This window comes from Lissotriton vulgaris, chromosome 4_1, assembly GCF_964263255.1.
Source record: "Lissotriton vulgaris chromosome 4_1, aLisVul1.2, whole genome shotgun sequence".
Taxonomy (NCBI): domain Eukaryota; kingdom Metazoa; phylum Chordata; class Amphibia; order Caudata; family Salamandridae; genus Lissotriton; species Lissotriton vulgaris.
In genome coordinates, this window is record NC_141691.1 from 1,707,715,462 (window position 1) to 1,707,737,036 (window position 21,575).

The following is a 21,575-nucleotide window of genomic DNA, read 5'->3' on the forward strand; positions in this document are numbered from 1 at the left end:
AGTATCAGACGAGTTGTTCTTTCTCCTGAAGCTTGTGGGCTTCCAATGTTTGTTTAGTGGCCCTTTGAGCATCGGCCAACCTTCATTTAATGTCTGATAATAATATCAATGGTTTAATCACTTAAGGTAATTCTGTTCCTTTGCTTAACTATTGAAACTTGAGATCTTTTTGCATTTGTTCAAGGTGCATTTTTTAAATACCAAGGGGTGCAAGACGTTTTCCACGCCATACCCCATCTAACCTCTGCCCTTGCAGGACTGATGCATTTCATCGCTGTGAATTGGTGCACAGTGCTGTACACAATCTATATTAGTACTAATGTAAGACCTTCATATACAAAACATTGAATATGTTACCTAGTGTAACAATTAGACTCATAACAACAAAGGACTGTATTTCCTGGGAGGGCAACAAGACAAAGGACCAAGGAAGTACAGATTTTACATGTTTATTACACAGTAAAGAATACAACAATACCTGAATCATACTTGAAAGATTCACAGGTTGACAGACCATACATTACAGTCCAACTAAAGAAAAGGATAAACAGGAAACCACAGTTCAGACATAGTAGACTTAAAAGCTCAAGAGTAATGCTGACAAAAGCATGATGTCTAGCCCAGCCGAACCCCCGCCCCCAGTGTTAGTCTACCATTACCTTGTGGTAAATGTCTGAATTGAGTATTGCACAACAACTTTAGTTTCACAATAATGTTGCAGAACCCAAAATAGAAAAAGTATTTCAAATCTGCATCAGTCTCCAATATGTTTTCTGTCCCTTGAAGATTTTGGACAACATGGAGTCACGTTCCCCGCCCCCAACGCTTTCCAGACGTAGGCATGCTTTGCATAAGTAAACCAGCCTTGTATTGTCAAATCCCCAAGACATGCACCTACACAAAGAAATATGACAGGAGGTCCTGCCACACACAGTCTCGTGATAGAGAAAGAGAGAAAAAGGAGGAGCGTAGAAAAATTCAAGCGAGAACTAAAAAGACACAGGAGAGGTCTGCAAGGATAGCCAGAGAAAGTGAGAGACAGATGAGAGGCTGCTTACTCCTTTAAGATCCCACCCTTCAGGTATATCCAATGAGTTTACTTGATATATTGTGCCTACAAATTATACTCTCACATCACCTGCGTATAAATGACAAGCAAAAAAGGAAAGTAACACATTTTTTTCTTTTCTTTCTCTTCTTTAGGTTTATGAGGTCTGCATTGTTACCAAGAAGTGATATGGTTTGCAGCTGTATGAGCTTTACTTTTGGTTTCCTGGTTCTTTTGTGCCCATTTGGTTTGACTAGACCAGTCTGTGTTAGCTACTGGTGCAATATACATGCTGTCAGAGGTAGAGTGAAACTTTTTGCCACTGAGGAGGCTGTAGCAAAACTGCAAGAGAGAAGGAGGAGGAAAAGGAGCAAATAGAGCTCAGAGTTAAGTTTGTTTTGTATTTTTGTTTTCACTCAGGGTGCCCTTGGTAAACGCAATGAAACATATTGTACTTATTTGTATTTTACACACTGGTGTTGGGAATAACAGTGTGGTTCACGTACGTCACAACTCCTAAAGGTAGGGACATATGAGCACGAGTGAGTCTTTATTTTTGGGATTAGTGAACCCTCCCTAGCCTAGAACATACATCAGCTCCATGAGATAGGACTGTCCAGTGCCATAAGAAGACAAGGGTCAAGTGTGAGGTCAACGGGTCTGGGAGCACCATGGCGTTGGTTAACCCAATGGGATCCTAGCTCTGTGCTTGACTTTCTCTACCAGCACATGTAAGCAGGCTTCACACACAGATATATATTTGGTCAAGTAGCGAACCTTGCTTACAAAGGCATTATTAGCATCTTGCATCATGGTGTACGTCAGTGTACTTGGAGAGGGTTTTATGTTTGTGCGGTTTATAATTCCTCTATTGACATACTCCCACGTGTGATCCTAAACATACCTTAGAACACTGGACGTAAATCACACGAATACGTGTGTTACATTAAGCCAAGCATCAGGCATCACTCATTTTTCTGCATACACAAGCAAGGGACATCTGTACTCAGCCCATCTTTAAAAAACACAGCAATGTATCTTATGCGCATCCTGAAAGGAAAGCACACAGCATTATCCCAGATTATTAAATTTGCGAGTACCGCTTCATTCTGGTCCAGACCCTGGCCAACAAAGGGTTAACAATTTCACACTTTACTTTGCTGAACATGTCCACGTGCTGATCGTTTGGAAATGATTACTGGTGCATTCCAAAATTCAGATTTTGGTCCATCAGATCAGTCTTTGGCTGTCTTCCCCTTTTGAACATTAATACTGCATAACCTGGTATTCAGCAGTGTTAAAGCTGTCAATCTACGCCTCAACATTTGGAGTTTTATCTATTAGTATTTGTAAAATCAGAAATACTTAAACGCACAGCCATTTGCATGCACTGCCCTTTTTTAACAGAATATCTTGCTGTTTTCATATTACAAAAATGTCCGTATTAGTGAATTTAGCAATAAGAAAAAAAATCCACCACTACTCTATGCTACAGGTATCTTGTTGAAATGGCTCTAGCATATTTAAAAAGGTTGCCCCAAAAAAAGCATGCCTAGGGAGTCTTTGTGACAGTGCAAAATACATGTATGTACATCCCTCTTACAAAAACACCAATATGTTAGCATTCCGTGAAGCATGCTTCTTTTCAGGAAAAAAAAAATCCGAGAAGAGTGATGTAGCAGCTCCGGTAGGATGTTTTTCATTTCTTTTTCTTGAGGAAAACAAAAAACAAAAAAGGCTCTTTTTTGACTACCAGAGAAATATCACAAATACATACAGATATAAAAGCAGCATAGAAAGATACAGGTTTCTCACCAGCTAGGAATAAAGAGACTAAGTGTGAGCGCGGTTATCTTCACATTTGTCCAACACATTTACAAGAAAAACACCATTGGGAAATCTCACGGAACAGGAGTGTTTTAACACCGAGAACTTTTACTTTGTAATGGAAAATATCCAAACAGGATAAGGGTTGGATTGAATAATTTCGAAAGAGAGCTAGAGTTCTAGTCACCGTTTTAAAAAAAATAATTTAAGACATATATATACGTGTTTGTTTGTATAAGCAAGCACGTATGTATATGTATACATATATGAAATTCACATGTCGAAAATGAACCCCGTTGCCTTCCTATGTGGAACCTTACAAAAGTAAAGAAGAGGTGAAGGGTTATTTGGCGCAGCTGGCTGATGTCACAGCTGCCAAAACGCTAATTAACAACAGGCTGTGTCCCTTCTTTCGGGACGAAAGGAGCCTCTTGTGTTATGGCATTTTTTTCCTTCATTGCGGCGGTATTCAGAGATTTAACTGCAAACCATCCTTCATTTTTCATTCTGTTGACCTGGATATTATTATATTTCTTTCAGAAACATAAAAAAATGGATGAACATCTGTGTTTCCTTCCAATCTGCTGCACATCTGCGCGTTCTGTCGCTGGGCCTTCAAAGTTCAGTCAGTAACCCATGGACGCCATTCATCCTCTCGTTAAAATGTCTGCTGCTGTATCCAGTGTTCATGCCCTGGAGGGGTTTCCTCTCTTTTTATTTCCACATTATTGTCGTGTAGAACATAGTGACTTTTTTTTTTAGTAATATTAGCGTTTTTTTTTGTTTTGCTTTCAACAGCAATTAGCAATCTCTTGGTTTGCTGCTTTGTAAAGCATCTGTTAATGAGGTCATCTAGTTTAAAATCCCAGCTACTGGAAAAAAAATCCCAGGGAGGAGGTCAAATCTATACTTTTGTGTTATAGTCTCTGATCTCGTTTCAGTTTTTTTGAAGAAAAGGTATCTTTGTTTTCCATATGCAGTCACTATGACCCGTTACTGGCCTTTTAAGTTTCCTACTGTTTCAAGATACAGTAATTTTACTGAAATGTTGAAAGTTGATAGTTCACCCTAAATCTTTGTGCCTCTGAGGATGAGGACTAGTGTTTGCTTATTGTCTGTAAAAGTCATTTTTTTCTACAATTGTGTGTGTTTTAACGAGCGGTTGTTTCTCTGGTAGATGGCGTCCCCGGCGTTGTCGACCTGGGAGTCGCTGCCGGCGGCGTGTTGAGGGGGCTCCCGGCCCCGCTGCTCGGTGTCACCGAGGCGGTTGCGGCTGGCGTTTCCCCCGGCTGCTGTGCTTGGATAGTCTGTCCACAGATGTGGTGGTGCTTCTCCCAGTCTTTGTGCTGACAAAAGGACCCACAATACCGTGCGGTGTTGCAGCCACTGCAAGTTTCACTGGCCTTGCGCCCACAGTTCCAGCAGCTCTGAAATAAGGTAAGTTGAAAAGAGACATTAGCTGTGGATCAAAACATTGAAACATAAAAAAGTCACCTAATCCCTTCAAACATTTCTTGGGTAGAGACAATATTAATCTGCCATTTTTGTAAAAAGATGACTTTTTTTTGCAAAATGGAAGGTCATTATATTTTCTCTGCTGAAGCAAGTCACGATGCAACTCTGACTGCACCATCTGTTTGGTAATACAATATATAAATGCATTAAACTAGGGACACCCAGAAGGAATCAAGATTAAGAGACTATTAAAGTAAACATTTTGTAAAGATGAGGCGGAGACAGATGAAGGATGTTGTAGATTTATTGCAGAGAAGAGAGCCGTCCAGCCAGTAGAAGAGACACAGCAGCTGCAACTGCCACACAAGGAACACTAGAGTGGAATCCCCAGCGACCCCACAGGTGACATCACAGTATTCCGTGATGGCATGACACAGGCAGCATAAAGCACAGATCACCACACATTTGTATAGAGCTTTTAAACTTCTAACGTGTAAAACGTTGTAAAAATGTGAGTAAACATTGTGATAAAATGATTTGCATACATAAGCACTTATGTTTACTTCTATAAAGGAGATAAGAGCTATATATGGGCTGTTAGGGATAAGGTGGTTCGTTTTGGATCTTTATTTTTCTCTTGAATGCCTAATAATGCAACCTATTCTACATAGAGTAGTTAGCCATTTTAAGCCAATTGCAAAGGACTTCATTGGGGTGAAAATCACCTCACCTTGAGGTGCATTTCTAAAGGCTTATGACTCCAATTCACACGGACCTTTCTAAGTGGCACGTGAATTATTCTTGACTTGCTCTTTATTTTCAGGTGCAAATTACATCCACTCTTGAAGGACAGCTTTGCGAATCACGCCTGAGGTTTTTTAAAAACTCGTGCATATTCAACAGTGTATCCACGAGCCATGTTCAGATATCAGGGGCCGTATTACAGAACAAGCTACAGGGGTGCAACGGGCATGAGCGCCCGCTTTGCACGCCCACGGGACACATTGGTATTACAGAAGGGACCACAGACACATGTGGCAGTGGTGCAGCGTGGAGGTAGGGGGGCAAAGGTGTAATTTCCCCAGTCGCAAAACCTTTAGGGGCATTCCTAGGGGTGCAACATTTTTTAAAGAAATGTGGAAACATACTTGCCTTGCCCCAGGCGCTGGCAACCGATGCTATGCCGCTTGCTTGTGCATCCCCTTTCTGCAATACTGAAAGCGCTGGAGCATATACAGCACCAGCGCTTTCTCAAAAGGACATTCTCACATTTGCATTGGGGCGTGGCCCCAAGCAAATAAGGGAATCTCTTTGCCTCTGTGCCCATGCCATATTATAGACGCAGGCGCAGAGGCAAAAAAGCTGTTCGGAGGAAAGGTGGCACACTGTTAGTGCGCCCCCTGATGGCAGCCCTCTGGAGGGGGAAAAGGGGTCCTATGGGCCCCCCAGACATCCCCTTGCAGGCAGATGCAGTCACTCACTGTACTTGCCAGCAAGGGGAGCTCAAATCCCTTGTCAATGTGCAGGCGGTGTGCTCCACGCACAGAGAAACTAGGAGCAGCTTTTAAACAGCTGCTCAGTATTCCTCTTGAATGGCTGCCTTTGGGGCAGCCAGGTTTGCAGACGCCCTGAATGAAGTGCATTGCACTCGGCGCACCTGCTTAAAGGTGCACCGTGGCGCAAAGAAGAAAAATGCGCCCTATTCGTGATAGGGCCCCAGAGCTCTTTTTAGCATCCTGTGATTTATTTACAGTGCCAGTTGAGAAAATTGTTGACTCCATTTACAGAATGAGATACTAATGAAAAGAGAATGAGGGACGCATCCTTGTCTTGTTTTGCTATCACCCAAGCACTGCTGCTTGTTGGTTATTTGTCCAAAAGTAAATGCAGTCTACATTTAAAAAATAAATTTCACTCTATGTTTAGATACAGCATTAAAGGGCATTTGGCAGGAATGGTAAGAAGACAAGGCTAGAGGAGGAATGCAGGTGCCCAGACCAGGGGTAGACTGAAAAACTAGGTGAATGCCCACAAACTATTTAAATAATGGTTGTGCAGTTCATGCACCTGGATATATATTTTTGTTGGGGAGAAAAGTTAATGGTGCTAAAGTATATTATTGTCAGAATTTCCCAAACAATGATGATAATAATAATAATAATAATAATAATAATAATAATAATAATAATAATAATAATAATAATAATAATAATAATAATCAAAATATATTTGTGCAAATTTATTGTTTAACTCATTGGAAATTCCACATGTGAACAATGCGCACGTGAGGAGTCCTGGAATATCAACAAATGTTGTTGTTTTCCTGGAGTATGTCTGAGGTTAACTGTGGATCCCACCAACACAGAAAATGTGCTTGACTTGTTGTTACACAATGCCTTTGTGAATCGGGCCAACACAGCTGTGAAGATGACTATATAGGCAATATCAAAGACTTGTATGAATGGTTATCATTTGCTGATGGGAGAATATATTTCTTGCCAGAGTACAATATCTTACAGCTCTGGAAGCCTCATAGAGAGGGGTGCTAAGAAATGGATGAACCCATAGACATATTCCTGGAGGCAATTTGCGTATGAGAATCCTTAGGCGCACTGAATCCGTGAACCAGCAAGTGATACGGTGGAGTTTGGAGTGTGCAGGAGATTTATTTTATTTATTTATTATTTATATGGTGCACAAATCATCCCCAAAGGGATCTCTCGGCGCCCAGAAAAAGCAGGCAACCTCAAGCCACATTACACCTTAAAATAGCCAGGTTTTTAGATGTTTCTTAAAGATAATCAGGGTGGGCCATGCCCGCAGATCTTCTGGCAACGCATTCCAATATTTGGGAGCCAGATAGGAGAAAGCGCGAGCACCCATCTTAACTTTTTTAAATCTCCGCGATTGAAGGAGCTTTTGACCACTGGATTTTAGCTGCCTGCCCGGGGTATATCATTCTAATTTCTAAGTTAGGTATCTAGGTCCCCGTACATGAAGTGCTGAAAACTAAGCATAAAAGTTTGAAAACTGCTCTTTTCCTGTTAGGGAGCCAATGTAACTCTCTCAATAGCGGCAAAGATGGAGTACGTGCTGGCTTATTCAATGCCAGACGTGCCGCCGTATTTTGAAAAGACTTGTAGTTTTGAGAACAGGTCCTCCCTCATCCCTACCAGTAGGGCATTTCCATAATCCAGTCTACTGACTAGAAGTGCCTGTAACAGGACCCTTCTGGTGGAGAGAGAAATCCACAGAAAAATCTTTTTTTAGCGTACGCATCAGACCAATACACTTGCCTGATAAGGTCTTAAATTGCTCCTCCATAGATAGGTTGTTGTCCATTAAAATGCCCAGGTTTTGTTGCCCATTTTTTAGGGGTGGGAGCTTCTCCTAGTTCCTCAGGCCACCACTCCTCTGTCCACAAGTCCTCAGCTTTCCCAAACAATAAGATCTCAGTTTTGTTGGAACTAAGCTGCAGGAAGTTCTTTTTCATCCATGTGGCTACTTTTAGCATACAAAGCTTAAAGCTATCTCTAGTCATCTCGGGATCCTTCTCTATGGGGACTATCACCTGAGTGTCGTCCGCATAGGGGATGGTTTGGAACCCACAGGATTTAATGACGGTGGCCAGAGATGACACATAGATATTGAACAGGGTGGGGCTTAGTATGGAGCCCTGAGGTACACCTTTGTCCACAGTTGTAGTCTGGGATACAAGGGTGTCCAGTTGTACTCATTGAGATCTATCCGATAGAAAACTCTGCAGCCATTCTAATGCCTTCCCTGTGACACCAATCTCTCGCAGTTTATCTAACAAGATTCTGTGATTGGAATGATAAAGTGTGTCCCAATGGCGTAGAAGAGGACCACCACTTTGCAGGGGTTACCTGGTGTGGGAATAGAGCTTAGGTGATATCATTGGGTGAAACTTTCTTGCAACCCATGGGGCGCTGCGGCATATATTAGATCCACTTGTGAGTCTAAACTGAGAAGCGCAATGTTGGTCTCACCCATGTCCCTTTTATTAATGTCCTTCGAATGTGCAGAGCTCCTATCCCCCTTAGTCGCCCATTACACTCAAATGCAGATGACGCGGAGTTCTTTCACCAACTGGCGACTGGATTGTAGCCAGTTTAGAAGAAACATTCCTTCACTGCCCAAGAAATTCCCAATTATAGTAACAGAACAGAGTCAGTAAACTGAAAACAGTATTTAAAAAATGAAACATTTAATCTGAAGCAATTGGCTCCTTTTGGAAATATCCTAGTGTTATCTAAATCCCTTTTTTGGCATGGAAGCATTCTGGCAGATGTGAGTATGGCGGCTGTCCAACGTGCAATGGTTGCTTTATATTGGAATCAGATGTGCTTCGCGTTCTCGATGCAAACTGATTAAACATACAGACTAAACCAGGTAATTATAAATGCATGTGCTGGGGACTTTTTTATTTCCAAAATTGTTCCCATCTTTGAAAACACTTTTAAAAATGTCAAGAAAAAAAGAAGGAATTACCTAACAGAGAAACAGATGTTTTTGTAGTTAAACTGTTGGGAATTCAGATTCCTTTTCTGGCAACACCTGGGTTTGATTCAGCTCTCGTGGTTTTAGGTTGAGTCTGCCTAAATTTAGTTCAGTTCTTTAGATGTCAGCTCCCATCACCACTGGGACATTAAGGCTGCAGGATTTGTTTATTTTTCTTTCCCTTCAGCTCACAGAAGAGAAGAACAAGGTCCTTTTATGATTTTGCTATTTGGTGGAAAATGCATCTTTTATTGCTTTTCATAAAACATGGAATATAAATGTGAAAGGGGATAGAATCATGTCAGCTTGTAAATATATAATGTTATGAGTACTTTCCATTACCTTCCAAAGTGAAATGTATTCAGTAACAGTGGACAGAAGGACTTCTTGCAAATGAAAACATACACTGCAAAAGCAGATTGCCTACAGCTTGCTGGAAGCCATGATGCCTATGTAATGGCTTATATTCTTGTCAAATTGATGAAGCTCTAATTGCAGCACTGGTATGCAAGCACAATTAGAATACTAAAAATACAATATTTGTGATCACAAAATAATAAGCTCTTAAACTAAACTCTCATTGTAACTCACGATCATCAAAGAACGAGCGAATGGATCCCTTTGTGAATCGTGTGTTGGTTGATGCTACGGGTGTGCAAATCGCATCGACTATTTTCTGATGACATTTTTCAAAATTCCATAATTTACAAAAGTAGAGCAAAATGCAGTTTGCAAGTATCCGACTGCCTTTTTTCATGTGCATGCACACTTTGTGTGAATAAGTCTCACGAGACACGGGCAGGAGGCTGGTTCAAGAAAAAAGTATATCTCAGTGACACATTCTTTGTGCTAACGAGTCTCCCAGGTGCAATTTTATTTTTGTAAAACATAACGAAAAATTCGGAAATTTCACCAGCATAATAAAAATTCTAGTTGACCCTCCCATCGGCTTTTCAATACACTACCAGTCATGGTGTGCCACCTAAGATTCATAATGGACATGGTGAACTACAGAGACTCTTAATTCAGTTCGAGTGGTTGATTTCCACTTCCCGGCCCAGTTGAACCGCTCAATCAGCCCTTCTTTTTGTTTAAAAGCGAAATCCGGATGTAACACTGCTTTAACATTATGCCATTATGTAGGCAGGCTTTTATACTGAATACTTAGCAGGAGTAAAATAAATCATGCTACCCTGACAGTAACTGAGAAGTAAACAATGGCAATATCATAGAGCAGTTCAATTTTAATCGATGGTGTGCAGAGAGCATATACCTGCAGCTATATTGAATTAGTGGGTACTGATGGGTTACCATTTGTATGCTTGAATTAATTCCAATGTTCTCTAGCTCCAGTGCAGTAAATATGATGCTAATGTAGCTCATGTGGTTCATGTTTTTCCTTCTCAGCTCAGGCTCCAGTTTGCTGGTCGCGTGGTTGAAATGCTTATAGGTTACCTATGCCCTCCTTAATTTTAAGCACTATAGAACTTGCACAACTAGGAGAGTGGAAGGGCTACAATTGGTGCTGAAACGCAAATCAAATTGTAGTAGAACCTATGTAAATATGCATTTTTTAGCTATAAATGGGTACAACCTTATAATTAAATAATAAAGTGACCACTATTTGCCACGGATTGTCAGATTAGCTTACAGCCGTAACTTTATTTCCTATATGGAACTAACAGCCTAACTATGAGTTGGGCTGCCAAACTCACAGTGGAGGAGTGGTGGCGGTCAGGGACCGCCGCATAACTGGTCCGACCGCCGTATTACAACTATGGCGGACGGACTGTCATAGGACCGCCACAACCGCGAACGTGGCAGTGACGCAGCGGTCTGAAGGCTGCTATATGCTGGTGGAGCTGTTGCGGCACCGCCAAGCATATAAAGAGTTTCCATACCGCCACAGATCCCGCCATGTAGCCTGTGGTGGTGAAGAAACTAAGGGGGCCTTACATTGCCCCCTATTCCCTCATGACCTGACGATGCATGTGCGGGGGGCACATGGTGTGCCTTCTGTCTGCATGCATCCCGTTTCCTGCAGGGAATAGGCTTTGGAGTTTCTTGTGTGTGCCGTTTTAATAGGCACTACAGTGGGAATGCCAAAGGACCGCCCGCCAGACCACAAGGACTCTTGTACTCAGGTGGGCGGCTGGCAGTGAGGTTTGGTGGTGTGGGAGCGAGGTGGTGGCATGCCGCCCTGCTCCCCCGCTGCCAAGCTCAAAACCAGGCCCTTAGGTATTTGAGTGGCTCTTTCTGATCCTATTTGCTGCTATCTTGATTGAAGATGTAAATACACAACCTTTAGACGGGAAAGCTTTGTTTTAGACCAATCGCAGACGTATGGAATGTCAGAAAGATCAATATTGTGTCCTGCATTGAGGGGGTGATGGACATGCAGTACAGTAACAGCATGCATGATCAATACATTTATTCCCAGTAATTTATTCAGCTGTTGTTTTCTTCCTCAGTAATTTGAAGACATCAGCTGACTTCCGATGTAAGCAGTGCTTTTAGAGCAAGCACTTCTGACCTGTACCACGAGGCACCCAAAGTTTGTGTTAATGCATCTGAAAGTCTTATGCCACTGTACATCAATCATTTGTGAAAGGCTTTCAAAGCAAGATGTGCAGTGACTGACAAAAAAGTGCACAACTTTGCACTTTACATCAATATCCACAGAGCGGTCACACAAAAAGGAAGTAAAGTCCTGCTGGAATTTTGAAGCATGCATTTGTCAAGGACCAAATAGACTACAAGGTGTGTCACGAGTCTGCTTTGAAGCCAACTGGTTTGCATGTCCTTCCAGAGTTTCTGGAAAATAAATCTTTGCATGTCTTCATGGGCCACACCAGCATGTGCCCTTCTGCGCATGTGCAGTTCTGGAGGAGGTTCAATCCATCCATAATGTTAGTATTACAGCAAAGCCTGAGGCAAATGGTACCCTGTGCATATCCGTGTACATCAAGAATGAAATGTGAGATTTCCGTCGAAATAGACACCAAACATTGTGCACCTCAGGCACAACATCAGTTTACCTCTCAGTCCTTTCAAGTCTTAAAAAAATACCTGAGTGAGGTCTGTCCTCCCCATAGAATAACAAGTGGCTTTTTGACATAGTCAAAGTTATTGCCGCCCAAATTCAAAACAAAACAAACAAACACAGAACAGATCCTTTACTGGAGCAGCAAAAAATCTATGATGCACACCACAACCGGACTAAAAATCCTAACAAAGGGGCCTAAACGCTTTCCTATTCAAAAGACACATAGATTAAGATCAAGGCTTCCTGCTTTCCGTTTTTACGGATTTTTACAGATAAATACAGACAGAAAATAATGTGTTTTCTGTCTGTATTTATTTTTTAAAGTGGATAAATACAGAAAACTGCTCTTTTCAAGTAACTTGCTGTGTAGTCTTTGATTAATTATAGGTCAGCAGCTGCGAATATGGATAGCATGGAAAATGAAAAACAGGATAACTGTTCTTTAAATAATGGCACATGCCAACATACATTTATGGTATAATGCTAGTATTTACTAGTGGATGTATTGGTATGTAGTATTTGACAGCAAAAATAGCTAAAACACAACAGACATCAGATTATGAGGGTGCGGCTATCAGTTAAATAAATTTGGAAATGTACAGTTTTTCAACTTCATTTATACACAAAACACAAAATGAACATGGATAAATACATACAAAATGGCACAAAAATACCTAAGGCTAAATACAGACGGAAATGCTGATAAAATGAACACCATAAAACCGGAAGCCCTAATTAAGATCAATGTAGAAATGCGCATTCACACTCATTGCTGAATCCGCACTGCCAGCTAGCTTTCTTTCCACTCTTAACTAACCCCTTTCCCCTCTAAATTTTACCTGCAACACAACATACCTATCTCGGCCTACCACCAACTTCAGCACCACATTATCCCCACAGATAAATGTTAAGTTCCTATATTCGGTGAATGGTTAGTGAAAATTGTAAAGCGCACTGGTGCCACGGGGTGAAGTTGTGCAATATAAAATGAATCCATAGTCTATGGTTTTATTTGTATACGTGTATAGTAATGTGTCTTTATTGCTTCCTACCAATTGTTTGTTTATTCTGAATTTGAAGAGAACTGTTCTGAAAGAGGCTGTTCCATGGAAACATCTGCACACTTACATCTTTTATCAGAACTATGATCTAATGCAGATTGTCACTATGGCACGATCAATCATTGCCTATGACATGGCAAGACAAGCATCCTCTCTATGACATTCCACGACAGAGTGCACAAGTTTGCAGAGGAAATGAATGGAAATCAAAGGACTAAGTACTACTTCTTTGTGTCCAGTGACTTTAAAGTTGCTCTAAAGGGGATTACAAGTGATTTTTTTTGAAGGATGTTCCAAGACTATTGGTACACCTCTGATTACCGACAGCATTTCGAGACATCATCTCGCCTGCTGCACTCTCTTCATCCATTTTAATATTGAAGATACGAGAAAAGCAGCTTTTTTTATTGCAGTTTTTATTATCAGCAGGCTTTCCAGACAGTTTAATTTATTACAAAAAACATTAAAATGGTTATCACAACATAACCTAGAAATGGGAAGAAGGCGGTGTCAGTGACACTTCTTAATAATGTTTAACGTAGACTAGGATGTTACAAGGTTGTGTCTGTCGGGGCTTTTTTTTTTTTAAATTGCGTGCTAGTTTTTATACTGCTTTTTTTAATAACGTGGGTGAGCAGGTTCCCTCATTTCATTTAGGAAAGGCCTCGTAGGGATTACGTTTCAGCACCCGCATTAAATAGATGCTTGCTGCTCTACCGATGTCCTGTTGTATTTACGGCCATATGCCCCGTACCAGGAGAATTCGAAGCTTCGCATGATGTGTTTACGTCCAGTCGGGGGTTTGCCATCTCCATTCCCATTTCTGCCTCTTTGTCACTTTCAGCCGGTCTGCTCCTGCCCGGCAGATGCTGTTTGTCCCACCCTTCAAATCAATCATAATCCCTGCAGCTGAGAGAAGGAATTCTAATTAAGCTAAGACGCTCACAACAGCCATAAGGCAATTATTTGCTATAAAAAAAAGTGCTTGGTTTTCGCTGACGTCGAACTTGACTTGTCATTCTAATGGCAGTTAATGCTGTGTTCATTCTGCATCAGTCTTTTGCTCTGTGTGTATCCAGTCTCAGTTTCACAACAGCCAATCATTTTGTGCATCCACATAAAGTTTTTGTGAACACAGCAATGCATAAAATGTGCCGCTTTGTGATGTGTGCAAGAATAGATTGGGAAAATACTCTTTCCGGAGTCAAACCCTGAATTTGCTTCAGTATTTCCGCTCATCCACTGGATTCTCTGTGGTCACTCCAATGCGTGGGATCTCAAAGTACTTACACACTGTAGGGTGGATTCACAAAAGCAAACATACACGTTTGTGCAAGTTTACGCCTTTTGAGTATTCACAAACCTGCACTTTCATAGTAGTTTACAAGTGAAGAGGCTGCAGCCTCAGCCCTTACTCAAATTCCCAAAGTTACTATCAAAATGCAGTTTTGTAAATACTGCAAAACGCGTAAACTTGCACAAATGTGTAAGTTCACTTTAGTGAATCCAGCCCCGTTTGTGGTCATATGAGCTGGACATCACCAATTAACTTGCACCAGGCACCAAACAGACATAATACATTTTGAACATTGTTTATTCCCATAAAAAGAAAATACCTAAAGAAACAATGACGGAGTACCCCTTCAGCCATCATAACCGTCCGCTGACTCGTTTTAAATGTGTGTGGACCTTAGGTGTAAAGACGGCAGAGAAACCGCTCAGACATTTGGACAGAATAAGGGCATTAGAGTTTGACCTGTATGTCCACCTACCTAATTTATATGGACAGACATAGTGATCAGTTTTCACTGCTCGTCACCACTAGGGAAACCCTTGTGGTAAGGAGCACTGAAAACTGAAAAAAAACTCCCATGGCGAAGGAGGGGGGTATTGTTGTTTTTTTTTTAAACAAACAAAAAATTGTAACTTTGCCATATGGCTTTATTATGTTTGATGGAGCCATACAGAAAGTTAGAACGCATTGGCAGAAACTGCCTTAACAGCAGTTCCTGTCAATGCTTGAAATGTTAGCCAACCCAATGGACATTTCAAAATGTGGTCTTCTGGACTTCCGCCAGGGCGATGGAGTGATATACTCCATTGCCCTTGTGGAGGCCAGCCAAACCGCCAACTTTTAAATTGTGACCTTAATGAAGGTGCCTATCTGTGTGCTAAGATCATCCAGTGTTATATGATTGTTCTGTTGTGGCAGACATCGCTGCTTAGTTCGGTATCTGTTTGTGAATGGAACAATTTGTAGATTTAAAAATATTTGAGTACTTTGTACCTCAAAAATAAGAGAATTTAAAAAAGTGTCTATATTGAGAACCTGACCAATGAGGTTTGGGGGTCTGGAGGCATAGTGGACTCATGCGTCCGCAGTAGGGGCCTATGTTTGACCTCCAGATCACAGGTTCAAATCTTAGCTGGTCCACTTAGACCATGGGTACTTGCAAACATTTGCCCAGGGGACACAAAGTACGGTCTGTGCTGTGACCGAGGGCCACATTGATGGCATCAGGATGGCGTTAGGGGGTCTGGGTGGGTTAGGGATTGTGTAAGGAAGTCTAAAGAACTGTTAAATAAACGGGCAAGCATTTATTTGCAGGTTAGTAAATGCGTGCATGTTTATTTAACATTTTTTCTGAATATTAATGCTCAGCAACTAAACAGAAGCTTGCGCTGCTGTTCACCAGGGGGACACATCTTAGTCAAGAGGGCCGCAGCGGCCCCCGGGCCGTACTTTGAGTATCGCTGACTTAGACGTTCATCCTTCTGATGTCAGTAAAATGAGTTGGGTAATAATAAAAATCTGTTATTCTGCACCAAAATAACCTTTTGGTGGAATGACCCCTTTACAAATACACGTTATGTTAGAAATCATTATTCTCAAATCATTCATCATGCCAATATTCCCGTGCAAGATGTCAATCATCTTTGTTTAAATAGAAAAATTTAAATTCTTGTTGACGAACAATAAATAATAAAATTGCGGGTGCGTAGTTCCACATTCCTTAACCACGGGCAATTGATTGTAGATATATGCACAAAACTGCTGTGTCATGAACCCATAGAGTAGGGATAATCTATCCAAGCTACGCTTCTTCACATTGCTTTAAACCCATCTGTCCCAATGATGGCGCACTTGCAAAAGAGACATGTAGGTAACAATCAATTTTAAAAAGATGTGTGCATGCTAGGCACAGAAGAACGAGCATTCTTCTGCGACTGACTGGCTTACCTCACTCGAGTCTTCCTGCTGGTTAATAACCGTAAGTGCATCCTCGGCCGCTTGCCGCTTGGCTTCTGTCACCGTCCTCTCCATCTTGGCTCTCTCTGTGGCGATCATTTCATGGGCTTTCCGCTCAGCTTCGGACACTGCTTTCTGAAGCTCTGTCATTGCCTGGCGTTTCACCTCGTTCACTGCTTCCTCTGTGAAGAAATCAAGGGGTCAGGTAGGTTCATGTATCTGAAGAAGGACATATCCTATTTTGGACACAGCAGGTTGGCGACCACAAATGTATACCTTCCTCTGAAAGCCCTATATTTTGAGCTTAGTAGTAATACCACAATTCGGAAAATGTAGTACCACACCTTGGATTCTTGGTATCACTGCAAATTGACCTCTACATGGGGAGTACCATGAGGAAATTGATGGCTCATGAGAATTTCCGTAATTAAAGGTATAGCATCAGCATTAACGACTTTCCCATGCTAAAATGTGGTACTACTGCATGAAAGATACAGTATTCTTGCATTTGTAACGTGTTGATGCCAAATCGCGTCAAATATAAATAAAGTGATGTGGGTGGTAAACTGCTGACCAAACATTACTTTTGCACTGATATGCTCTACCCCAAAAGAGGGTCCAAGACTTTTCTGATTGGCATTAATCAAAGAAAAGTTCATTAGGTGCACTGCGCTTTTGGTCCTTTACCAATGCTATTGGCTAAATATAGCTATTATTCTTCAGCTAACTCCCAGGGTCCCAATGAATGAACCGCAAATAAATTGGTCAAAATCACAGAACATGACCATATCAAGTCAAAACTACTCCATGTCTCTTGATGTGAGCTTAGGTTAGAATGCCAATGCTCCAGTAAAAAATAGAACTTTGAATTCTGGGTGATTTTCTGTTATCTGATGTGTTGTTTATAAAAGCCCAAAAAAGAACACAAAAGAGGAACAAGTGAATGAGATCATAAGTCTGCTGTAAACATTCCCAGCTTTTTTGCCACAAAATGTAGAAGGACCTTTCACAGTACAATTGAGGCATAGCAAAGGCAGGTTTCATTTTTTCCAAAGGGCAACATTCTGCAGAAGTAAATCTAAGGTTTGTTACAGTGCTTACAAATATTCTTTATAGAAACAAATAGAAACATGGTGCACTTGGTATGGAGTGACAAGATTGCACTGCAATATTATCTTTCATGAAAAAGGAACACAGCAAATGTATGAAAAATAGTTGTCAGGGTCGATAATACTGAATATTTATCATAAAAGAATAATTTCTTTGAGATGGAGTTACGCGTACAAACACATACACACAAATTCACATACATGTATACAGGCATCTTACTAAGCTGCTTTCTAAGCCACACTTTGAGCTAAAGAGCGCAGTCTTATATTAAAAAATACTTCCATCACTACAATAGGACATATGAAACACCCCCCTGACTGGAAAAATGTTCAGCAAACAAAAGAAGGTAAGCAAGAAAGTATTGTGGATTCTTCTTCTTTATGATTTCTGAAACATATGTAGCATATATCATAGCAAAAAAGACATCCCATTTCTAAATGTTGTGTACCTTTGTTTAAAATCTTCACAATGTGATAAACTGCCCTAAGCTGTTTTTAAATGTACATGTACTTTACAGAGCATATATACTTTTTTTTTAGTGTAGGATTGATCTAAAAACCAAATGTTGCCAAGACAGACCAGGCCTTGACCATGAATTGCGGCTCTGATGGTCAACTGGTTTAAATGTGTTTTTTCATACAAATTGATTGTGTACGCTGGTTACTACAGACTTGGTGGTTGTTTCTGTACAAAGTAGGGTGAAAAATATTATTCTCCTACCAAAATTAGGGAGCACCAAGTCTATATAGCAGGTCTATTTATTTACAACATTCAAAGCAATAAACAAAACAAGCAAATCATGTTTTAACTAAAATAATTAACTGCTCTAATTAGCAGGGGTGAATCTCCTTTCCCTTGAATCACTTTATCGAAAGTTGATCTTTAGTCAAAGCAAAATGACAAAGATTAATTGAAAATGTAATAGGCGGTAATTATTAACTTGGCAAACACAGAACCAATTAACACTCAATTAAAACCAATTATGACGTTTGATTCAAGAATCGTTTTTAATTCTTTCACCCACTTAAAACACCTTAATTAAATGTTCATTTTAATTAATTGGGTATAGATTATTAATAACAATGTTTCACCAGAGAACAAAAATGTAGAATGTATAAGCATAGGAATGTGCTTCAGCTAGCACTGGGTGGTGAAGAAAGCTCACCTGTACCATAAGTAAGTCAGTCTCACCTGCTGTCGTTATCACTTTAGACTATTACCAGTCGACCGTTGGGCAGCATTGTCTAATAGTTTTAGTTAACCAGAATGTTTAGGGAATTGAGTTTATTAAATGTAAAAAATGTGTGCTGCAAATTATCAAGAATGGAGCATTGAAAATGCACGGAAAATATGCATCATAAAAGGCAGAACTAACATTTGTATTTGAGCATTAGAAATCTGAGCAAAACACTATATATTTTAAATGTAACCAAATGAGTTTGAGTTCAAAAGATAAAGAAACAAACCTGATGTATATTTTATCTGGTTTAGCAACATGAACTATATCCCTCCACAATAAATGTGGAGTGGACGGAAAAAGAAAAGCTTACCCTTGAATGTTCTAACCAGGATTTAATATACTTTGAATATTCAAGGTGAATTAAAATTCTATCTAAGTGGCAGTACAGGACAATAATTTTTGCTTACGATCAAAGCTGCAGCTTGACTAATTGTATATGCAAATCAGGCAATTTATATTTAAATTATGCATTCCAATTCCAGTCCCACAGGCACACGTGGATCAGCAGAGAGAATTGGTAGGGCATTTGCAAGGTGCTTGAATATTTATTACTAACTGCAAACATTCTCTGATCTCTTGAAGAGAAATATACAGTAGCTAACATACAGATCTCATTTTATTATTAGCCGTGTGAAATTAAAGCCATGTTAAGTCGAGACCTTTTGGAATTTTGCCAAGATGGACGTTAATTTCGTGGAACTGAGGCAAATGGCAATCCTCGCGGGTTCTGCAGAAATATATTTTTTTATTTCTCAAATATGTGTGATACATAGTGAGCTGATCTGCATAATCTTTTTAAATCCTAATCTTATTTTGAGTGGTATGCAATGGTTAGGCATTCTAATTAAAATACTGCTTGTACGAGGCTTGCACAGATTCCTTCATTGAGGTCTTATAAATATTAATTTTGAAGCGTGAAACAAAGACTGTTGTGCCAAAAAAAGGCCAAGCAGAGAAATATTTATGAAAAAAAAATCATAACAGGTGGAACCAGACTGATTGTAGAATCTAATAAGCAACAACCCAGTCATGCATCATTTCGGTGTGGTGGAAATTCGAAACACTGAGATCCAATCAGGCGGCAATGTCGCTAATAAGATGAAATTCAGTATTAAATATTCTTATTCTCTTAAGCATGATTCTGTTACAAGCGGTGGCACACCGGCATTCGTGTTCCTTCTGACCTGTCACCGACTGTCATACCCGGTGGTTGAATGCCTTTTCAACTCCTCTTGTGATGTGCTATAGCAGTGCTGTCACAACACAAAGATGTGCGATGAAAGGAAGGAGTAGGACAGTACGTGTGATGAGCGGGGAGGAATAGAGTAAGGAAGCAGGGAATAACAGTCATCCGCCACAGGAAGGGGGAAAATGACTGACATTTTCAGCCGGGTGTGTGCACCCGTCGCAATTCTTCTGGAGCATTATTCAGATTAGAAAAAGCAGCGTTAAGTGCAGCTGCGGAAAAGGGTACACGTTCAGTCAAAGGGTTTTATTTCAATTATGGCTCATTCTTCAATGGGTGATTTATTTATTGTGCCACAGTGCCAGTATTTCTGAGTGCTCCATTTTAGGCTATGATGACATAAAATCAGCATCAAGATACCATAAAGGTTTAGGACACTGGGCAGCACACCTGTAAGAACTCATGTTTATGGCCCTTCTAAGCCAAGTGGGCAAAAGGTCGACATGAACATCCCAAATGTCTTCTCGCTTTCCCTGCGATACAATATTCCAGGCCTGTCCTTCTGTCCGCTATGTTGTTTTCCGTTTGACTAGACCCTTGTTCTACCCATTGAGTATATGACATTGCCCATTCTTGTAGGTAAAGACTGCCTGTCTGTTATAGGCCAGTCACTCCTCATATGAAGGTTTGATAAATTCAAATCTGACATTTGCGCAAAGCTTTAAAAGTCCTGTAGTCGTGGTATACCAATTAACATATATTTATAAAGTAATTTAATAGTGGCTTTAAGATAGAATCTTTTCCAAAGACCTACTAATTTCCAAGCCAGAAGAGGTGCTTCGAAGGGAGCAGGACAGATAAAACCAAATCATCATCCAAAAATTCTGCCCTAGAAGTCAATTGACAGACACAAAGGATTGCAACTTTGGCAAAGGTTCCCTATGTTGCAACCAACTGCACTTGCTACAAATGCTCACCAAAAGATTACTACTATATTTTTAAACATGAGCAGATTTCAATTAAACCATATGAGAAAAAATAATTTATAAGAATGGTGGTAATGAAAATACATTGCAGATGGATCGGCGTTGAGCCATGGTACAATAACTCGTCCTAACTGGTAGCAGATTTCTAAACACAGCACGGATGGGAAGAGGTAATGGCCGTAAACGTCATTATGATTGAGGATGCATCATGATGGAAAGCAGAATAAAGATTTATTTTATAGTTCTCGTGCCATCCCAGAAATGAAAATGAAGCAGATTTGCCTTGCTTGCTTTTCGCCCACTTCCCATTCCTGCCAGCAGCCTTTTAACAACTGCACACAGCTGCCAGAACACAAGGCTCATGTTTTGAAACAATACTTACCAGCTTTCTTCCAGATCTCCTCTGGCACATATCCAGAAGCGGGCCTGTGAAGGAATTCCCGATGTGATTCTGAAAGAAGGCGGGAAAGCAAAACAAACGCCATGAGTACTGCGTACTGCTTACTACCCCAAGCGCTGCCAGGTCACGTCACGTCACGGGGCAATGACACGCTATACATTTCTAAAACACCCACTTCACCAGACCAACCATGCTTCCTGGTCTTCGGCACCACCACCCAGATCCTACCAATCTCATACACAAAATATGCCTATAGTTGGGTTAAGTTAAGAGAGGGAGGGTTGTTGGAAAGCATTCATTTAACATAATAAATAATGAACTCCTCTGGCATTAGAAATGATAAAATTCTTGTGATAAACGGTGTGGGATGCGTGTGCTGAGGCGATGTCCCCGTGCCATCATTTGTTACATCTGGGAACAAATCAAAGGAAAGGAACATTTCAGT

The 21,575-nt window shown here is 40.6% G+C and overlaps 1 protein-coding gene across 2 annotated transcripts in view; it reads right to left on the reverse strand.

Annotated features, from left to right (window-relative positions):
• Window positions 1-433: 433 nt before the first annotated feature.
• The window catches only part of RUNX1T1 (RUNX1 partner transcriptional co-repressor 1), a 164,598-nt gene continuing 143,456 nt past the window's right edge, over window positions 434-21,575 (reverse strand). For both annotated transcript variants that reach the window (XM_086965986.1, XM_086965985.1), the window contains exons 9-11: window positions 21,113-21,181; window positions 16,200-16,390; window positions 434-4,302 (exon numbers count right to left, since the gene is read on the reverse strand). In XM_086965986.1, the coding sequence (XP_086822112.1) occupies window positions 4,027-4,302; window positions 16,200-16,390; window positions 21,113-21,181 (536 nt within the window). In that variant the 3' untranslated portion in view covers window positions 434-4,026. The remainder of the gene's footprint in view (window positions 4,303-16,199; window positions 16,391-21,112; window positions 21,182-21,575) is intronic.